This window comes from Pipistrellus hanaki (genome assembly GCF_964339955.1).
Source record: "Pipistrellus hanaki genome assembly, chromosome: 8".
Lineage (NCBI taxonomy): Eukaryota > Metazoa > Chordata > Mammalia > Chiroptera > Vespertilionidae > Pipistrellus > Pipistrellus hanaki.
The window spans coordinates 50,339,185-50,356,755 of NC_140510.1; the positions used below are offsets into that span (position 1 = coordinate 50,339,185).

The 17,571-nt window shown below is 42.1% G+C and overlaps 1 protein-coding gene across 5 annotated transcripts; it reads right to left on the reverse strand.

Moving 5' to 3' along the window:
• Positions 1-279: 279 nt before the first annotated feature.
• PRKRA (protein activator of interferon induced protein kinase EIF2AK2) lies at positions 280-17,337 on the reverse strand. 5 transcript variants are annotated; one of them, XM_084892374.1, is made up of 9 exons: positions 17,063-17,337; positions 16,448-16,493; positions 16,024-16,123; positions 12,601-12,682; positions 9,942-10,020; positions 8,877-8,994; positions 7,426-7,520; positions 4,539-4,713; positions 280-764 (listed from the first exon to the last, which is right to left on the reverse strand). In XM_084892374.1, exons 1-9 carry the CDS (start codon positions 17,125-17,127, stop codon positions 607-609), a joined length of 918 nt encoding a protein of 305 aa, XP_084748500.1. In that variant the 5' UTR covers positions 17,128-17,337; the 3' UTR covers positions 280-606. The 5 variants fall into 5 exon arrangements, with proteins under 5 accessions (XP_084748500.1, XP_084748502.1, XP_084748503.1 ...); XM_084892376.1 differs by having other exon boundaries at positions 16,324-16,493; positions 17,063-17,272; XM_084892377.1 differs by lacking the exon at positions 16,024-16,123 and having other exon boundaries at positions 17,063-17,328.
• Positions 17,338-17,571: the final 234 nt, after the last annotated feature.

Below are 17,571 nucleotides of genomic sequence, written 5' to 3' on the forward strand. Positions count from 1 at the left end.
ATGCCTGGGACCCTGCCCGCTTCGAGCCGGTGGCCAGCATGCTTCCGTCCTTTTGATTTAACAGACCCTGGACCAGAAGCAGAAACCAAGAGCGCGGGGAGCACCAGGAATTCTGGAATGTTAGTTCTGGTGGCAGCCTCTGGACCAGAAGTGGAAGCCCAGAGTGTGGGAGCACCAGGAAAGCCTGTTAGTGCCTCCTCAACCCTCTAAGTCTAAGGGGCCACCTGCAAATTCCTTTTGAAAGCCTTGCACAAAGTGAGGTTAAGCGCCAGGAAGAAAGACTGTTGTTAGCAGTTTTATTTCATCATCTTCGTCATCATCAATACACATGCAGTTTCTTCCTCTTATGTACATGGCATTGCCAAATGGGTGCTACACTCTGCCTGTGGTACAAAGTTTATAAATACAATATACCAATACAAAGTTGAAGCCATAAAAAGAGTTTAGTAACAACGCGGAGATAATGAAATCTGTAGTGTCGATGGAATCTATGAAAGAGATTTAGAAACAACACACAAACTCAAACATTACAGTACACGTGTGACTTGGGAAGGGGTGAGAGGGACGTTGTATGTGCTGCCTCGGGGTTTCCTCGGTGTTCCACGTTTACTTTTTCTCTGCTATTATCTTTAAGTACTGCAGAGCATTGTGGGCGGCATCACTCTGGGCATTGCTGCAGGAGATGCCGGAGCCGTGGCACACCGTGATGGGGCTGGTGGACAGTTCGGCGAGGCACTGATACTGTCCGTTGGCACTCAGTTCTTCTGTAATAACAAATCCAAACGTGACAGTTAATAAGTGCATATGACGCAGATCCTTTGTCTAAGCAATACTTTTTATCATTGTTTTTCTCTGTAAGCATCCATGGTAGACTACTTATCATCTTTGTTATTTTATTTTTTTTTAAAAATATATTTTATTGATTTTTTTACAGAGAGGAAGGGAGAGAGATAGAGAGCTAGAAACGTCGATGAGAGAGAAACATCGACCGGCTGCCTCTTGCACACTCCCTACCGAGGATGTGCCCGCAACCAATGTACATGCCCTTGACCGGAATCGAACCTGGGACCTTTCAGTCCGCAGACCGACGCTCTACCACTGAGCCAAACCGGCTTAGGCTTACTTTTTTTTTTTTTTTTTTTTTAAATTATTTTAGAGAGGGAGGAAGGGAGAGAAAGAGAAATATCAATGTGAGACACATCCATTGGTTGCCTTCTGCATGTGCCCCAACTGAGGGATGAACCTGAAACCTAGCTATGTGCCCTGACCGAGAATCGAACCAGAGACTTTCCCGTCCAACCAACTGAGCCACATGGGCCAGGGCCTCTTTGTCATTCTTGTATAAACAAAACACAGCTGCTCAGCTACAGCAGTTCTCAAACACAGATGTGCTTTATGATCATCAGAGGGAACTTAGGAATGCAGGTGTCCAGGCCTCACTCCCGCTTGCTCAGTCAGAAATGCAGGGTTAGGGTTAAAAATGCCAGATTCTTGCATTTAAAAAACAAACAAATAAAAAAGCTCCCGAGACAATTCTAACGTGGCTATTTGAACAGTGTTGACAAATTACTGAACCGCAGCAGTTTTTTAGAAAGGGAAAACAACACTGGCTAGAAGCCAGGGGAAGTTGTCTTTTTCATTATGAAGCGAGTGTTATTTTCAGTGGACACTGAGCTCGGAAACACATGCTCAGGGCAAGGCCTCTTGGTGCCTCAATGTTCTTTGGTTATACAGCTGTGCCCAGCCTAGTTTCATTGTGTGTAGGTGTTAGGGTGTTTTAAAAAATACCTAACCCAGGAAACAAATGTTCTCGTCAATGAGTCACCCTTACGGAAGATAATAAGATCAAAGAAGCAGTAGAACACATGAGTCATAATTTGGGTAAAGAGGTCATGATTAAATATTATTTCAGTTCATCAACATAGAAGGAAATACCCAGAGACCGTGGGATTATTTAATGCCTGAAGAGACTGTCTAGTCCTAGCATCTAGGTTCTTTTATTTTTTTAAGTGAAGTAAAATTCACGCAACATAAAGTTGATCATTTTTAAAGTGAACTATTCAGTGGCATTCGGTACATTCACAATGTTGTGCACCCACCACCTCTGTCGAGTCATAAAACATGTTTATCATTTCGTTATCCCACAAGGAAACACCACACTCGTTAAGCAGCTGCTCTCAACATGCCTGCCCCATCAGCCACCTTTTCTCACCTAAGTTCCCAGGACATTTGATCCCAAAGAAACAGAAAATCAGAAGTTCTTTCAATCCCTAAACACCCTACTTTCCCAGTACTAGTACCTCTGAAAGCTAGGTCCCACTGCTCACTGAAACTGGAATAAAGTTATCAAGTTCTTCACATATTATACTGATGTAAAATCAAGACAATAAGCACATGTACGCGGTAGCCAGCTTTATAAACTGAGTTGAAAGAAAATCCAAACTGACTTACTCTCCAGTCATTCTGCATTTGTCTATCTAGATGATTGAGGGCTAGAGGAAATGGTAGCTGGAACGGGATAAAGCTATAAATCGACCTGCCCCCGTCTGCCTCCCAGAACTGGCACACAGTGATCTAGTGGGGAGAGAGGTCTGGCGTGGGTTCTATAGAGACACCACACTTCTAGAACAAGGAGTGAGTTTGTGAGTCCAACATGCTGTTCAATAAGTGTACATAAAGTAGATCCTTCATCTAAGCAATAGTTTTCATCATTGTTTCTCTCTGTAAGCATCCACGGTAGACTATTCCACTTATCAGCTTTGTTATTCTTTTAAAAACATTTTTTATTTTAGGGAGGGAGGGAGAGAAAGAGAAACAGAAACATTGATGTGAGACATGTCCATTGGTCATTATAGAACCCACAAACTCACTCCTTGTCCTAGAAATGTGGTGTCTTTTTATCTGTCAGTCTTCCCATCAGGGTGAGATAAATAGACAGTGTATCTGCAGTCACTCTTCCCCTAACCTGGTTCTACCACTGACTAGCTATATGATCTTGGACAAGTTTCTCAACTTTTCTATGCCTTACTTTCTTCATTTGCATACAGAACCTACTTCATAGGTTTAGTTTGAAGATTCAATTAGTTATTAGTTAGAACAGCGCCTGGCACATCTACACTAATAAAAGAGAAACATGCAAATTAACAATCACTCCACTACACCCACCAGCCAATCAGGATCAAGTATGAAAATTAACCCAACTAAGATGGTGGTGGCCACAGAGCTGGAGCCAGCTGAAGGCTTGGGTTGGCCCCAGTGATGAAGGAAGCCAAGCTTCCAGCCCGCCCTGGCCAGCTATGGCCTCTGCTCAAGGCTGCAAAGTTTTAATTATAGAAGATAAATAAATCCCAGATACTTGCTTTTAGCAGGCCCTGGCTTCCACTCAGTGGCCCCCCAAAAAAAAGAAAGAAAAAAAGGAGGAGCTGGGAACTTGGATCACCAGGGGGCATGGCCAGCCTGCAAACAGCCATCAGCAAGCACCTCACCCAGGCTGGCCAGACACCCCAACAGGACCCCCATTCTGATCCAGGACACCCTTCAGGGCAAACCAGCTGGCCCACACCCGTGCACCAGGCCTCTATCTATACTAATAAAAGGGTAATATGCTAATTAGTCTAGAAGAACTTCCAGGAGATCTTCCAGATGTTCTCTGGACAAAGCCATGGTGGCAGGGCCAAGGTAGAGGTGGTTTGAGGCCGAGAGGGGAGGGCAGTTGTGGGTGATCAGGCTGATAGGGGGTGGGGCCATTGGGGGTAAGGAGGCCATCAGTGGGGGTCAGTTGGAGATGATCAAGACAGCTGTGGGGCAGTTTGGAGTGAATAGGCCAGCAGGAGGGCAGTTGGGGGCAAGCAGGCCAATGGGGAGGAAAGATAGGGGCGAGCAGGCTGGCGGGGAGTAGGGGGGGCAGTTGGGGGAGAGCAGGTCGGCAGAGGGAGCAGCTGGGGGTGAGCACACTGGCACGGGGTGGGGGGGTACAGTTGGGAATGATCAGGCTGGCAGGATGGGCATTTGGGGACGAGCAGGCCAGTGATGGGGGCAGTTGGGAGCGAGCAGGCCTGCAGGCAGAGTGGTTAGGGGCAATCAGGCAGGGAGTCAGGCAGGTAAATGGTTAGGAGCCAGCAGTTCCGAACTGCGAGAGGGATGTCCAACTGCCAGTTTAGGCCCCATCACTGTAAACCAGCAATAGGATATCCTCCGAGGGGTCCCAGGTTGGAGAGGGTGCAGGCTGGGCTGAGGGACAACCCCCCCAGCCCCGTGCACAAATTTCATGCACCGGGCCACTAGTAGTAAATAAAATTCTATAAATCTTAGCTATTACTGTTTTATTATAGTAACTGTAGTGATGTTGGCTATTTTGAATATTATTTATGAGAATGGAACATATCATTTATATATTTTACTGCTGTGGTAAAATTATTAGTTAGAATAATTAGTTAGAATCCCTAATCAATGAAATTAATTATAATAGAAGTTTTTGTTTCTCAAGCCAAGTTTTAAAAGAAATACATTTTGGGATAAGCAAAAAAAACCCCTCATACCTATATCCAAATATGTTATATTAAAACCCTGCTCCGTGGCGATTTCACTGAGCAGCTGGATGTAATTCGTGTTGGGAATGCTGAGGAGGCTTCTCTTCAGCAGGTTGATCTTTTCACCAGGAGAATTCCTCAAGGAATGCCAAGTGCATCCTAAGGAATGTCCCACGACGTTTGTCTGAAAAACAGAGATGAAGGTTAAGGCTCGGAACTGGGACTGGTTTCCAACTATAATTAATTTAGAAGGCACTCACACTTAGTAGTTTACAAAGCATGTGTAAGTGGACACAATTTGGTTAACTTTCTAATTTAAACAAGACAACACTAACAAGTACACACATTTAAGAAAAAAGAAGCATGTATAATAATATACTGGAAGTATTAATTTTTTTCTTTTTTAATACTGGAAGTATTTAAAGGTATTTTGTATAGCACAAATGTCTCTCAGTCTAACTTTCTGACAGTCACAGTAAGACATAAGATATTTAAGAGTACTATAAACGAATTTTCAAATAATTGCATCTGACTAGCAATCTACAAATTAATTAAATATAAAACAATTTCTGTGTCTTTATGATTTTTTTTAATTAAATACCAATCCCTGTAACCAAAAACTGTAGAGCAGAAAACAAAGAAACTGTAGAAAAGGTGAAAAGTATGTTGGGTTTGAGAAGAACACATTATTTAAATGAATATCAGGCTGTCAAAGAGTTCTCAGACTTATATCCAGAACCTAACTGAGCTTATGTTTTTGTTTTCTTTCTCCTTTTCCTTTTTTCTCCCTCATATCCTCCCTTTTTCACCTGTGTTCAGAATGTTTCACATTCCAAGTTAGTTTATGTTTCTCAAATTATTTTTCTTTATTATGTCATTTACAAAAACCACTACAACTACTCTTTGAAGTAAGTAGGGCGACCTATCCTTAGTCTTATTTATTAATGAGCCCAGACATAGGTTAAGAAATTTTCAAAAGATCATAGGAATGGCCCTGATATAGAATTGAGTAATTTGTACAATTTACTAAATAGAATTTTACATTCCTGGATTGAAACTGTAAATAAAATTGTTTTTTAATCATAATTAATTCACATGGTTAAAAAAAAACCTGCAATTAAAACAAACATCTAATGAATAGTGTTCTTTTTTCCTTACTCTCCCTCCCCAAAGACTTCTGTTCCACTCCCCAGAGGTACTTGCTATTAAATTTTTCTTCAGTATCCTTCCATAAATGTTCTATGCACATTCAAGCAATCTTTTTAAACAGAAATGATAGTTTCCTCTTCTACATCTTACTCATTCTTCTCATCTTTGCACATATATGTACTAGATTTATTACCAGCCTCCAACTAAGGGTTTTAGGTTGCTTCTGGTTCCTTGCTTTTAATAACAATGTTACAATAAAACCCCATTGCACTTAAATGACTTTCTGTGCAGATTAATTTTTAGTAGAAATGTTGAATCAAAATACATGCATGTTTTTAATTTTGGTAAATACTTCCAAATTGATTTTACAATAAAACACTTCATACTCCCATCAAAGTCTTAAAGCGTGCTTGCCTTCTCATATTCTCACCAACACCAGGTGTTATCAAACTTTGTCGATTTTGTCAATCTAAAATATGAAATTAGTATATTGTTTAACTTGCACGAATGAACTTTTTTTTTAAGATAACTGTTTGTATTTCTTCTACTTGGTTGTCTTTAAGACTCAATATATCCTACATTTAGCTCCTTATCTGTTCCTCCTCAAATCTCACTCTTTTTCTGTGGTCCCTATATGAATGAGTGGTACCACTATCTACTCAGCTGCCAAACTAAAAATGTTTACTTCCTCCCTTTTCCTTACTTCCCATATCCAATCAATGACCATGCCCCCTTCACTTCAGTTTTCTAAATAATTTTTAAACCTACCATTTCTACTGCTACTCCTTTATTTTAGGCCACCAACATTTGTCATCTGATTTCTATAACAGCATTATAACAGGTCTTTTAATATTCATTAACTCTTCATAACACAGTCAAGTGATTTTTCTTCTACTGTATAAATTAGATGCTGTGAATCCAGATTAAAATTCTTTGATGACTTTGTGCTCCTCTCAGGATAAAGTTCAGTCTCCTTAAAGGCCTCACGATCTGAGTCTCCCTCCAACTCTCTGCTCCAGCCGTACAAAACCACTTAGGGTTCCTACACTGCATACCATGTTCCACTCCTGCTCTTTCTTCTCTCTGGAGTTCTTTTCCCTACTCTCATCCTACAGGTCTTAATGTAAATATTACTTCCTCCAAGGAGCCTTCCCCAAACCCCCCGTCTTAGCTGGATGGCTTCTCCTATGTTCCCACAGCAGCCTCTGTAAGGACCAGTCTGTAGGGTTCTTTTCCCTCTTTCAGTCTGCTATAAATGCCTTAGGAGCAGAGACTGTCTTATCACTGTCTGCCAGCACCCAGCACAAAGCTTAGCACAGATATGAGCTCACTAAATGTTTCCTGAGTGGATAAATGAATGAAGAAAGAAAGGGATGGGAATGCACTGTCAATTGAAGGCAAAAATAGCACTATGGCCTATTATCTTTAGATCCTCAGAGTATTCTCAATTTGTCTATTTTCCTAGTCACCCCTTCTGACCTGGTCACCCCTATGACCCTGGCTCACATATAGCAAGCAGATTAAATTGGGGTAGTGTATAACTAAACAACGAAGAGTTTTCAAAAACTGCAACTATGAAGTATCAATGCAACAAGAAATCTAGGCAAGTTTCCTACAGCAAGAGATAGAGGGGGAGGGGCGCAAAACAGAGGAGAATGGGAAATATCTGTAATTCTGTCAACAATAGATTTTTTAAAAAAGAGATGCTTCATCACATTAATATCATAGCTGTATGATCATTACTCACTAAAGAAATGTGGTTCTCTGGAGAAATGTTACTGAATTTGGCAAGAAATTTCTCAGCAGCATTTCTCTTGGCTTGCTTTTTTGATGCCCCTTTTCCTAAATAATTAAAAAGAAATGGTAGGTTTAGAAAAAAAATGTGTCCACAGAGAATCATCAAACGTATATTGCATTTAATCAGAGAACAACCTCATGGTTTTTATATACTAGTCTATTCTTTACTGACCTGACATCTTTGCTTGCTGTGATTCATATAGCTATTCATTCTTACATTTTTTAAGGCATTTTGATCAAATATTCAAATTTATCAAGGTATGTTTGAATTACCACTTGTTTCTCATTGTTTACTTCCTTCTTACAATTTTCTATAAACTGACAATTATGTGGAATTTCTCTAACATGAATAAGAAAGGAGAGATACTGAAGTTGAAAGACACCTTATATTTCATCTCCTTCCATGCTTCCGTTAGATTTAAAAACTAAGGCCCAGAGAGATTGAGCTGCCTACCCTGCAAACCAAAGACTGCGTCAAGAACAGGAGCTGAGGTTCCCGCTTCTTGCTCAGTGCTTTCTGTCCTGGCTCACACTACCTCTTTTTTCTTTTTTTAAAAAGATGTCTCTTTTTATTTTTTTATTTATTGTTATTATTTTAAAATATATTTTTATTGATTTCATAGAAGAAGGGAGAGAGATAAAAACATCAATGATGAGAGAGAATCATTGATCAGCTGCCTCCTACACACCCGCTATTGGGGACTGAGCCTGCAACCTGGGTATGTGCCCTTGACCAGAATTAAACCTGGGACTCTTCAGTCTGCAGGCCAACACTAGCCACTGAGCCAAACCAAGTGGGGCACACACTACCTCTTGAGGACAAAAAGTAGCTTGTCTGTTGAAACTAATACGTAGCCAAGGCAAAATTCCCTTTCAAACCATTTTAAATATAAGAGAAACATGTTAGGGAATTTAAATAGGAATCCTCAATAGTACTTTATTAAGTAACTTTTTTTCCTCATACTTTATGGCCTTTACAACATAAAAGCTGCTATCACTGCAATGTTTTATCATCTAACCTCTTATTAATTATCTTGTTTTCAAATGCAAACAAGATGTTTTCTAGTCCTATCTTCTAGAATAGTTTCTGAAACACCAAATGAGATTTCTTAAGTATGTAGTATATCAATGAGGATTGTATAATGAGTCAATTAGTTATTTATCTTTCCATTAATAACTCTTGATTTTTAAAAATATCAAATTAAGAAGTATAAGTATTCTTAAACCAAATATTTACTTAAATTCATCCTGAGAAAGTTAGAGACAGTAGAACAGGAGAGTATCAATTTTTCTCAACAAAAAAATTTGAGAAGTTGCCACAACAGAAATTTCTATGGTCATTCATCATCTGAAAATACTTCAAATGTCTTCAATTGTATGAAGATAAAAAGACATAAGTACCAGTTTCCATAAATGACTCTAGCTTGCAGATTGTGGTATATTCTCTCTTATGAGCAGGTCCTCCCTCCTGGGAAAGGGTATATTCAGGAAGTCTCCAGCCATGATGAATAGCCAATTCCTAGAAAATTGAGATGAGGCTTTAGTAGTAGTTTTTACTATGCAAAGGCTCAATCTCATTTCTATTAATATGTTTAAAGGAATAATGATATTATGCAATAGAAAAATTAGGGAATACCCTTGTAAGCCCACAATACCAAAACTGAAGCAGTTTCCTGCTTATGAATGGCAGAATGCCATTAAGCCACAGTGAGTTGATATGGAAGAGTTCAAGTATGAAGACAAATTGAGTAGAAACGTCAGAGGATATCCAGAGGTTTCACTGCCAACAGATTCTAAAACCTTTCCCCTGAGCTATAGACTCCCCTACCCACAGCTGGCTAAACACTGTAACTGATCAAGAGCAAAAGAGGAGCGGAGATAGAAAACAGACTTGAATGAGGTTGGGAAAAGAAGGAGAAAACCACAGAATAACTCATGGAGCAGGAAAGAGACTAAAGGTCTGGTTGGATAATGGGGAGGGGAGTTGTTCAACAGAACACACAGATAATCTGTAAGAAGGATATTCTGTATGCAGAAGTTCAAAACTGAATATATATATTTGGTAGAAGAAGCAAATGCAGACTTCTTCCCTATTCTTGAACTAGGCTACCTGATTTGAGTTCTTTAAATTTAGTCTTCTGTCTCAACAAAAGTAGAAAGGGGTTTGTCAAAAAAAAGGGGCAAGAAACATTGTTAAAGTATAAAACGTATGCAGAGGTTCTGTTGATCTCAAATGAGAATCCCACAAACCAAAGGCATATACTGTATATGGAGGAAAATTCAAAACATAAACAGAAAAATAATTTCAAGCACTATAATATCTAATGATCATAACTTGGAAAACAAAATATCATACCACCTTATCTTTAAAATATTAATGCCTACTCTTAGCCCTTGATTGTATCAATTTATGACACCTCTCTTCAGTAGACAAAATGTTAAATATGGAAAAACTATGCAACTTACCTGCAATGAACCAATAGGATTAAGCTGGTTCTTTGGTTGCTTGGAAGGGTCAGGCATTGAGGGGTCAGGAACTGCAAAGCTAAACATTTTTAAAAGTGTTACAATACCAAATGATTTCCCCCAGTTATCAAATAATGACGAGCATTTTCTCTCTAACCCTCTATGCCTTTGCTTTCACTGTTCCTTCTACACAGAATGCCCTTAGCTCCCACCTCTTTCACGAGAAGCTGATCTACCCATCACCCAAGGTATATCTTAACTCCCACGTCCTGTAAAAAGCCTACCCTTCCGCCCCAACGGAATATACTTTCTCCCTCCTTTGAGCCATTGTAACATCTGGTTTGACTCTTTCTTAAGCAAACTATTTTGTCATAAGTTATACACTCTTACAAATACATGGAATTTGTGCATCCCTCGCCACCTCTCGCCTCTGTTCAGACTGTAAACTCCTTGATGGTAGGGCTCATCTATTACTTTCATAAGCCTTGTAATACTTTGCATATAATTGGTGCTCAATAAGATGTATTTAAGTAAAGCATACTATTGTTACAACTACACAAAGAGGGAAGACTAATAATTAGTTAGGAAAGTTAGCCTGTGAATCATGTAAATCATAAATGCAGTTTTTTTCATTCGGATAATTATAGAAGACAAATCTGTTTGATACATCATCTGGTCTATGCTAGGATAACCCTAAGATTAACATACATCCTAGATGGCCTGCATGAATCTGGTTTCAGCATCTGATGATTGTTATTAAGAAAAAAGAAAACAGCCGAAGCCAGTTTGGCTCAGTGGTAGAGCATCGGTCTGCGGACTGAAAGGTCCCAGGTTCGATTCCGGTCAAGGGCATATACCTTGGTTGCGGGCACATCCTCGGTAGGGGGTGTGCAAGAGGCAGCTGGTTCATCTTTCTCTCTCATCGACGTTTCTAGCTTTCTCTCTCTCTCCCTTCCTCTCTGTAAAAAATCAATAAAATATATTTTAAAAAGAAAACAATTTTTTCTAAGTAATTTGAAATACTAACTACTTGGGTGATGGGTGCCTGATGCTGAATAAGCTATTGTATATTCCAAGGTTACTACCATTGAGGCAACTGAAGAGTCATTTCTTCCATGAAAAATGGGACTTAGTTACTGCCACTTCCTCAAGTTTATTTTTTACCAGAATTTCAAGCTTTGCAGAAGCTTTTGAGATCTGAATATTCACTTACAATGCTGCATGTCTAAGCTATCCAAATAATTGTGATGAAGAAATACGAAAGTCTGTATTAAATCAGGCCACTTAAGGCCTCATTATAGCTTAGTAATTCCCATTTTATCTGCCAAGGAGCACAACATATACAGAGAGGGGCAAAAGTAGGTTTATAGTTGTAAGTACACATAACAGTTTATTCTTGTGTTATTAATTTATTATTGTATTATTTTCCATATGAACAGCTGTAAACCTACTTTTGCCCCATCCTGTAAAGCGCATGAGCCTTTTTTGCTGATAAAGTGAAGTGCTCATGTGCAGGAAGGACACAGCGTACACCCATTTCCACAAATGCACTTAACACTTGGGTTGACCTTGGGCTGCACAGAAATAGTATGGCCATCACAAGCAAGGGAGGGGTCCAGTACCGGCCATCCCCTTTGCCATGTCTAAAAAGGTAGCATAAATCAATTACAGAGTCAAGCATTATTTTATAAAATCCAAGGCTTTCACTGACTAAACTATCCAAACGGTTGGAATAATTCAGAAAGAGGGAGCAGCACTGCGTGAGAGCCTAGATTAAGGTGACCAGATGGTCCCGCTTTTGGCAGGACAGTCCTGATTTCTAACAATTTTTCCTGTGTCATTTTAAAAAAGTCCCGATTTTTAATCTTTCCAAAAATTGGGACTTTTTAAAAAATACCACGGGGCGTGGGGAAAAATTGTTAGAAATCAGGACTGTCCCACCAAAAGCGGGACCATCTGGTCACCTTAGCCTAGACCCAACCCTAAGTCAAGAGTTTTGCTATGGCCGGGAGCAAAAATCCCATGGGCCTATGCTCTCAGCTATGAACAGATATGCAAACTGTACTCCAGACACATCTGAGTGCACAGAGAGAAGCCACTGAAGGCACACCGTATTCCAGGCTGTGCCCATGAGACACCGAGGACACCACTTTAAGATACATGAGATCTCCAGGGCCAGCACTCTTTCCAAAAGTACCTGATGTGCTTACAAATTTATATTGGAAAGGTATGTCAAGAATTAACATCCCATTGAACATCCTTTTTGTAAATCTTTTTGTCTCCTTCCAAATAGAATTCCCGAGTGCTTTCAGCTGCTCTTTTCCTACCTCACACCTTGCTTTCTTCGGTGTAGAAATAGTCTTAATACAGTAAGACATTGGTCAGAAAAACTCTGGTTTCCAACTGCCGCACGCCATCCAGAAAACAAATAGTAGCCTAGCTCAAGAGGGCCTTCATTTAATTTTTAATTGTTGGATTTAATTTCTTAAGGATAAACTGTCTTTAAAGGATGATGGATTTTCACAAGGAAATAATATTCTAGAGCTACATACTAAACACTGTTCCCTCTGTTGCTTTTTCCAAGGATGTTCAAACTTTTAATCTTACCTCCTCAGCCATGATATTTTTGAGCTGCAGAATACAAAGAAATTTAGCTCACCAAATACTTGCATTGGCTTTCAAAATGTTTATGGCAGCCTCTGCAGCTCTATGTTTCGCCAGCTTCTTACTTGTACCTTCACCTGAATTAAGGTTAACAACAACAACAACAAAAGTATATGCTGTGAAAAAGTGAGGTCTGCATAGATGATTTCATATTGCAAAATAAAGTCGGGCTTTATATAGTTATAAAACATATACTATAAATATGCTATAATAAAATATTCACCACATGAAATACATTTAAAAAACCCAAGGTTTTAAAAGTTCCGTGTGTGTGTGTGTGTGTATCAGAGAGGAAGGGAGAGGGAGAGATAGAAACGTCAATGATGAGAGAGAAAATCATCAATCGGCTTCCTCTTGCATACCCCCTACTAGGGATCAAGGCCGCACCCTGGGCATGTCCCCTTGACCAGAATCAAACCCGGGACCTTTCGGTCAGTAGGCCGACGATCTATCCACCCAACAAAACCAGCTAAGGCAGAAGTTCTATGTATTTAATTCTATGTATACCTGTATAAAAAAATCCATATTATCTCTCCATTATATATTTATTACATGACGTGGTAATAAAGTAGCCCATATTACACTTTTTGAAGAAATGCAAATTAGTAAAGTACTCTTCCCCTATTCAGAGAGAGAAAATTCTTCTGTAACAAGACGTTTCCTTTAAGGGAGCCACTCACAGCAAAATGTGCCCAATTTTACTCTAACGGCCTGTCCTATACTGGATTAACACCTTGATCCGATAAGCAGTCATGGCTATATATTGGGCTCATTGTGGGAAGAATGATATGGGAAGGAAGGTGAGAGTTTATGTTATGTGTTTTCCTTACAATCTGTATCCCTTAGGGGTAGGTAAGGGGGCCTGAGGGGATAGTCCTGACTGATCAGTGACATGATGCCTAACTGTAGTAAGTAATCACATCTGGTAACTGGTAAATTCAATCTTTTTCCTCTGTGTTCAGACGAGGTGTTGAGAACCCTTCGAAAGTGGTATTAGAATGCTCACATCCATTCCTCTGGTGTGGAAGAAAGAAAAGAGACGTGGAATAATTTCCAAAGACACACACACTGTACTCATTTATCCACCAATATAGGTATTAGTGATACAATGGAGAACTGAACAGAGTCCCTACCTGTAAAGAGTTCAAGCCCTAGTGCAGAATTCCTTCATGTCTGCAACATGGAATGGCACATGCATGTGATGGCAGTCCTAAGCGCAGGCTGCATGGGAGCACACACAGGGGCAGCTCCCTACACTTAGGAAAGATTCAGAAAGGCTTCACGGAGAAAGGAAGAGATAACTCAATGAAGACTGGAAAGATCAGTAAAAGCCGGGAACATGTAGAGAGTTAGGGGTTGAGAAGAAGAATCTAGGCAGAGAAAAGAGCACCGGCAAAGGCTCAAAGATAAAGAGCATGGTTATCTCAACAGCCCAGGGTAGTTGGATACAATAAGAGCTAGAAGGAAGAAACTTTGAGATAAAAGGCTAGAGAGTTGTAGGAATAGGAGGAGGGGTCAGAGAACGGCCTCCTAAACTTGTGCTTCTCAAACTCTAATGTGCATTGGAAGAGCCTGGGAGTTTTGTTAAAAAAAAAAAAAAACACAAAAAACATACTCTGATCCAGTAGGTCTGGCATGGGTCCTGAGATTCTGCATTTCCATCAAGTGTCCACGTGATACCAATGCTGCTGTTGATCACAGTTTTAGCAGCAAGGTTCTAAATCAGATCAATAAATATATATTTGCCCAGAGGGTAATTGGGAAACTACTGGATGGATTTGTTTTTTAAATATATTTTTATTTTGTTTTTAAATATATTTTTATTGATTTCAGAGAGGAAGGAAGAGGGAGAGATAGAAACATGAATGATGAGAGAGAATTGTTGACTGGCTGCCTCCTGCATGTCCTCCACTGGGGATCAAGCCCTGGATGGGAATCGAACCATGACTTCCTGGTTCATGGATTAATGCTCAATCACTGAGTCACACCGGCCGGGGCACTGCATAGATTTTAAGACGAGGAAGTACATGAACACACATGAATGTCAGAAAGAACACTCTGGTTGTCGCGTAGAGAATGGACATCACAAGACTAGAAGCTAAAAGCACAGTTATAAGACCGTAGCCATAATCCAAGGGGGAGATGACAGTGGCCAAACAGTAGCAATGGGAAGAAGAGAGCAGGGGACAGATTCAAGAGATAGTTAGGAAGATTTGGTGATAGCCTGGACAAGAGAGGAAGACATCAAGGAGATCAGACACAAATTTCTATTATGAGCCAATGGGTGACGGTGGTCCACTGACTGAGCTAGAGAAAGCAGAGGGAATGGGTTTGAGAGGGGAAGATGGATTCGGTCGGAGGCAATGAGAGAGTGGGGTGTCTTTGAGTCCTCCAAGTAAAGATGCCTCGCAAACACAGGCTGATACGCTGTTCTGTCACTGGGCCTGGACTGAAGATAGAGGTTTCAGAATTATCAGCCTGTAGATAGTATTTGAAGCCGTGGAGGCAGATAAGCTTGTACAGGAAGACAGGGCAGTGTAAGAAGAGTAGAGGGTCTGGACAGAATGGTTGCTATAGGTTATTAAGCACTGGTCTATAACACATTGAGGGGGGAAACGCTACCTTTTCTTGAATTTTCATGGAATATTTAAAAATAGAGCAGCTAAAGCAATAACGCAGTGTTGATTCTACGGTTCACATGAAGACTATTGAAGCTGGCTGCCTCACATAGAAAAAAAAATCCCACAAAGAACTTCAAAATTGTCTTGAAGTGGCTTTAATGAAAATAGTGGACTCAATGTTTTCAAGGGCACAAATAAATGATTTTTTTATAATAGATTATAGAATGATAGGACTTCAGCCTTCCTGCTACAATTTGTTCTTGACATTCTTCCCAACTAAATTTACTATTCAATATTTTTTTAGTTTGCAATTAAATAGGTACATAAGAAATAGAATGTCTACATTTACAAATGGGCAGCTTCAGTTATAATTTGCTCAAACTCAGAGACCATAATAAGGTGAGTTTAAACTCTGAAAGTTTACTGCTATGTAACATGGGGCATGTTATTTCTAATCTCCTTGAACCTATTTCCTCATATGTGTATATATATATATATATATATATATATATATATATATATATATATATATAAAAGGAGATAACAGCTTATTGAAATCCCTGTACAGTGTCAGAAACTAGAAGCTGCTATGCAATTAATATAACTCTATATTGATTAATATAACTCTATATTCAAGCCATTTGCCTTCCTCATTTTGCTTGGATACAGAATCAAGTGTTGTACAATGAGCCTAAAGTGGCAAATGAGTCCACACAGAAAGGGGAGAGGTTCCAGAAAATTCTGGGGTCATGGAATCAGCTATAATCTATGAAACTTTAAAACTTGATAGCACCTACTGATCCAGCTATGGCTGCTCCAAGAACCTTTCCTGCTTCTCCCTAATTCTTGGAAGAACCCTAGGAGGGTCCTAGGATGTTTCTGAGCTTCTCTTGGTATCTGGGGAAGAGAAAATCAGGGAGAGAATCAGACGAAGTTGGAAAAAATCCCAATGGCCTGAGATGAGAGGTCTCATTTCAAGAGCCTGCTCCTCACAGCTATCTCCAGTAAAAAAGAGCGCCTGCCCAACGGATAAACAGTATCAAGTCTTGAGGGTCCACCCGCAGGGTCGTCGGGGGTTCGCTGTTGTGCATACAGACCTGTGCAGGTTATGTCCCCAACGGTTACTCTGAAGGTGAAAGTGGGCACGTGTATTTGCATATCGGATCTTTCACACTCATAAACCGGGATGTTCTTGGTCTTCATGCCGTATTCGTGCAATACCTGAATCGGTGTTTTCCCCGGTTTAGCTGTAATCATCTTCCCCAAACTGCAAAAACAAACAGATAAAAAGGGTGTGCGTGCTTTGCATGCCAAAGCAGGGAGGAAAGCAGGAGCTTTGCAGAGGCTAGTTTTCACGGCCACCTCCGGTGATTCCCGAGCACCGAAGCTCCGAGGGGCCGGGGCTGGCCGGGCACGCCATCTGCCCGCCCCTCTGCGGCGGGCGCAGGGCAGGGGCGGGCAGAGGGAGGCCCGCTATCGGGGAGATGGTCTGAATGAGGGTAGAGCGGATTCGCAACCTCTCAGGACCAGGCTCACAGATCTCATTCCCCGGGAAGCCCCGAACCACCTCCGCCTGCCCAGCCCCGGACCCAGGAGGACGCCAAAGGGGCGGGGCCCAGCCGCAGACCCCGGCTCGCGGGCCACCGAGGGCGGGTCCGAGCGCCAGCGGGTCCGCCCGCAGCAGCTGCGGGGGCGAGAGCGTCGGGAAGCGGAGGGGGGGGGGGGGGGCCTCTAGGCTTTACCCACAATGCCGCTGGGGAGCCAGGCTCCCGGGCCCCGCCTCCCCGCCCACCACTCCCGGCCCCGCTATGCGCGGCCCCGGCCGCCCGCGCTGACCTGAAGGTCCCGCTGTCCTCGCGCTCCAGCGGCGGGGCCGCGGCGCGATGCCTGCTCTGGGACATGGCGAGAAGGGAGGGCGGGCTCGGCGGCAGGAAGAGCGCTGCGGATCGACGTCCTCGCTCCCCGGGTCGGCCGGTCCCCAAGAGGAACGCTCCAGCGCCGCCGCCGCCTCCTCCCCAACTCCTCTGCTTCCCTCCTCCGACCCCCACCCCCTCGGCTCCCCTCCTGCGTCCCTCCGGCGAGGAGGATGGGCGGGGCCGGGGGCGGGGCCTCGGCGCGGCAGCGCGGGTCCCGGCTCCCGGCCACGCCCCCTCGCTGTCCTGGATCCCGGCCCTCCGCCCCGCCCGCCGCCTCTGCAGCGTCTGGCCCCGCCCCCTCGTTGCAGGACCAGGCTCCCGGCCACGCCCCCTTGCTGTCCTGGACCCTAGCCCACCTCCAAGCTCCGCCCCGCCCACCGCCTCTTCTGCGTCTGGCCCCGCCCCTCGCCATAAGCCCCGCCCAGGCTC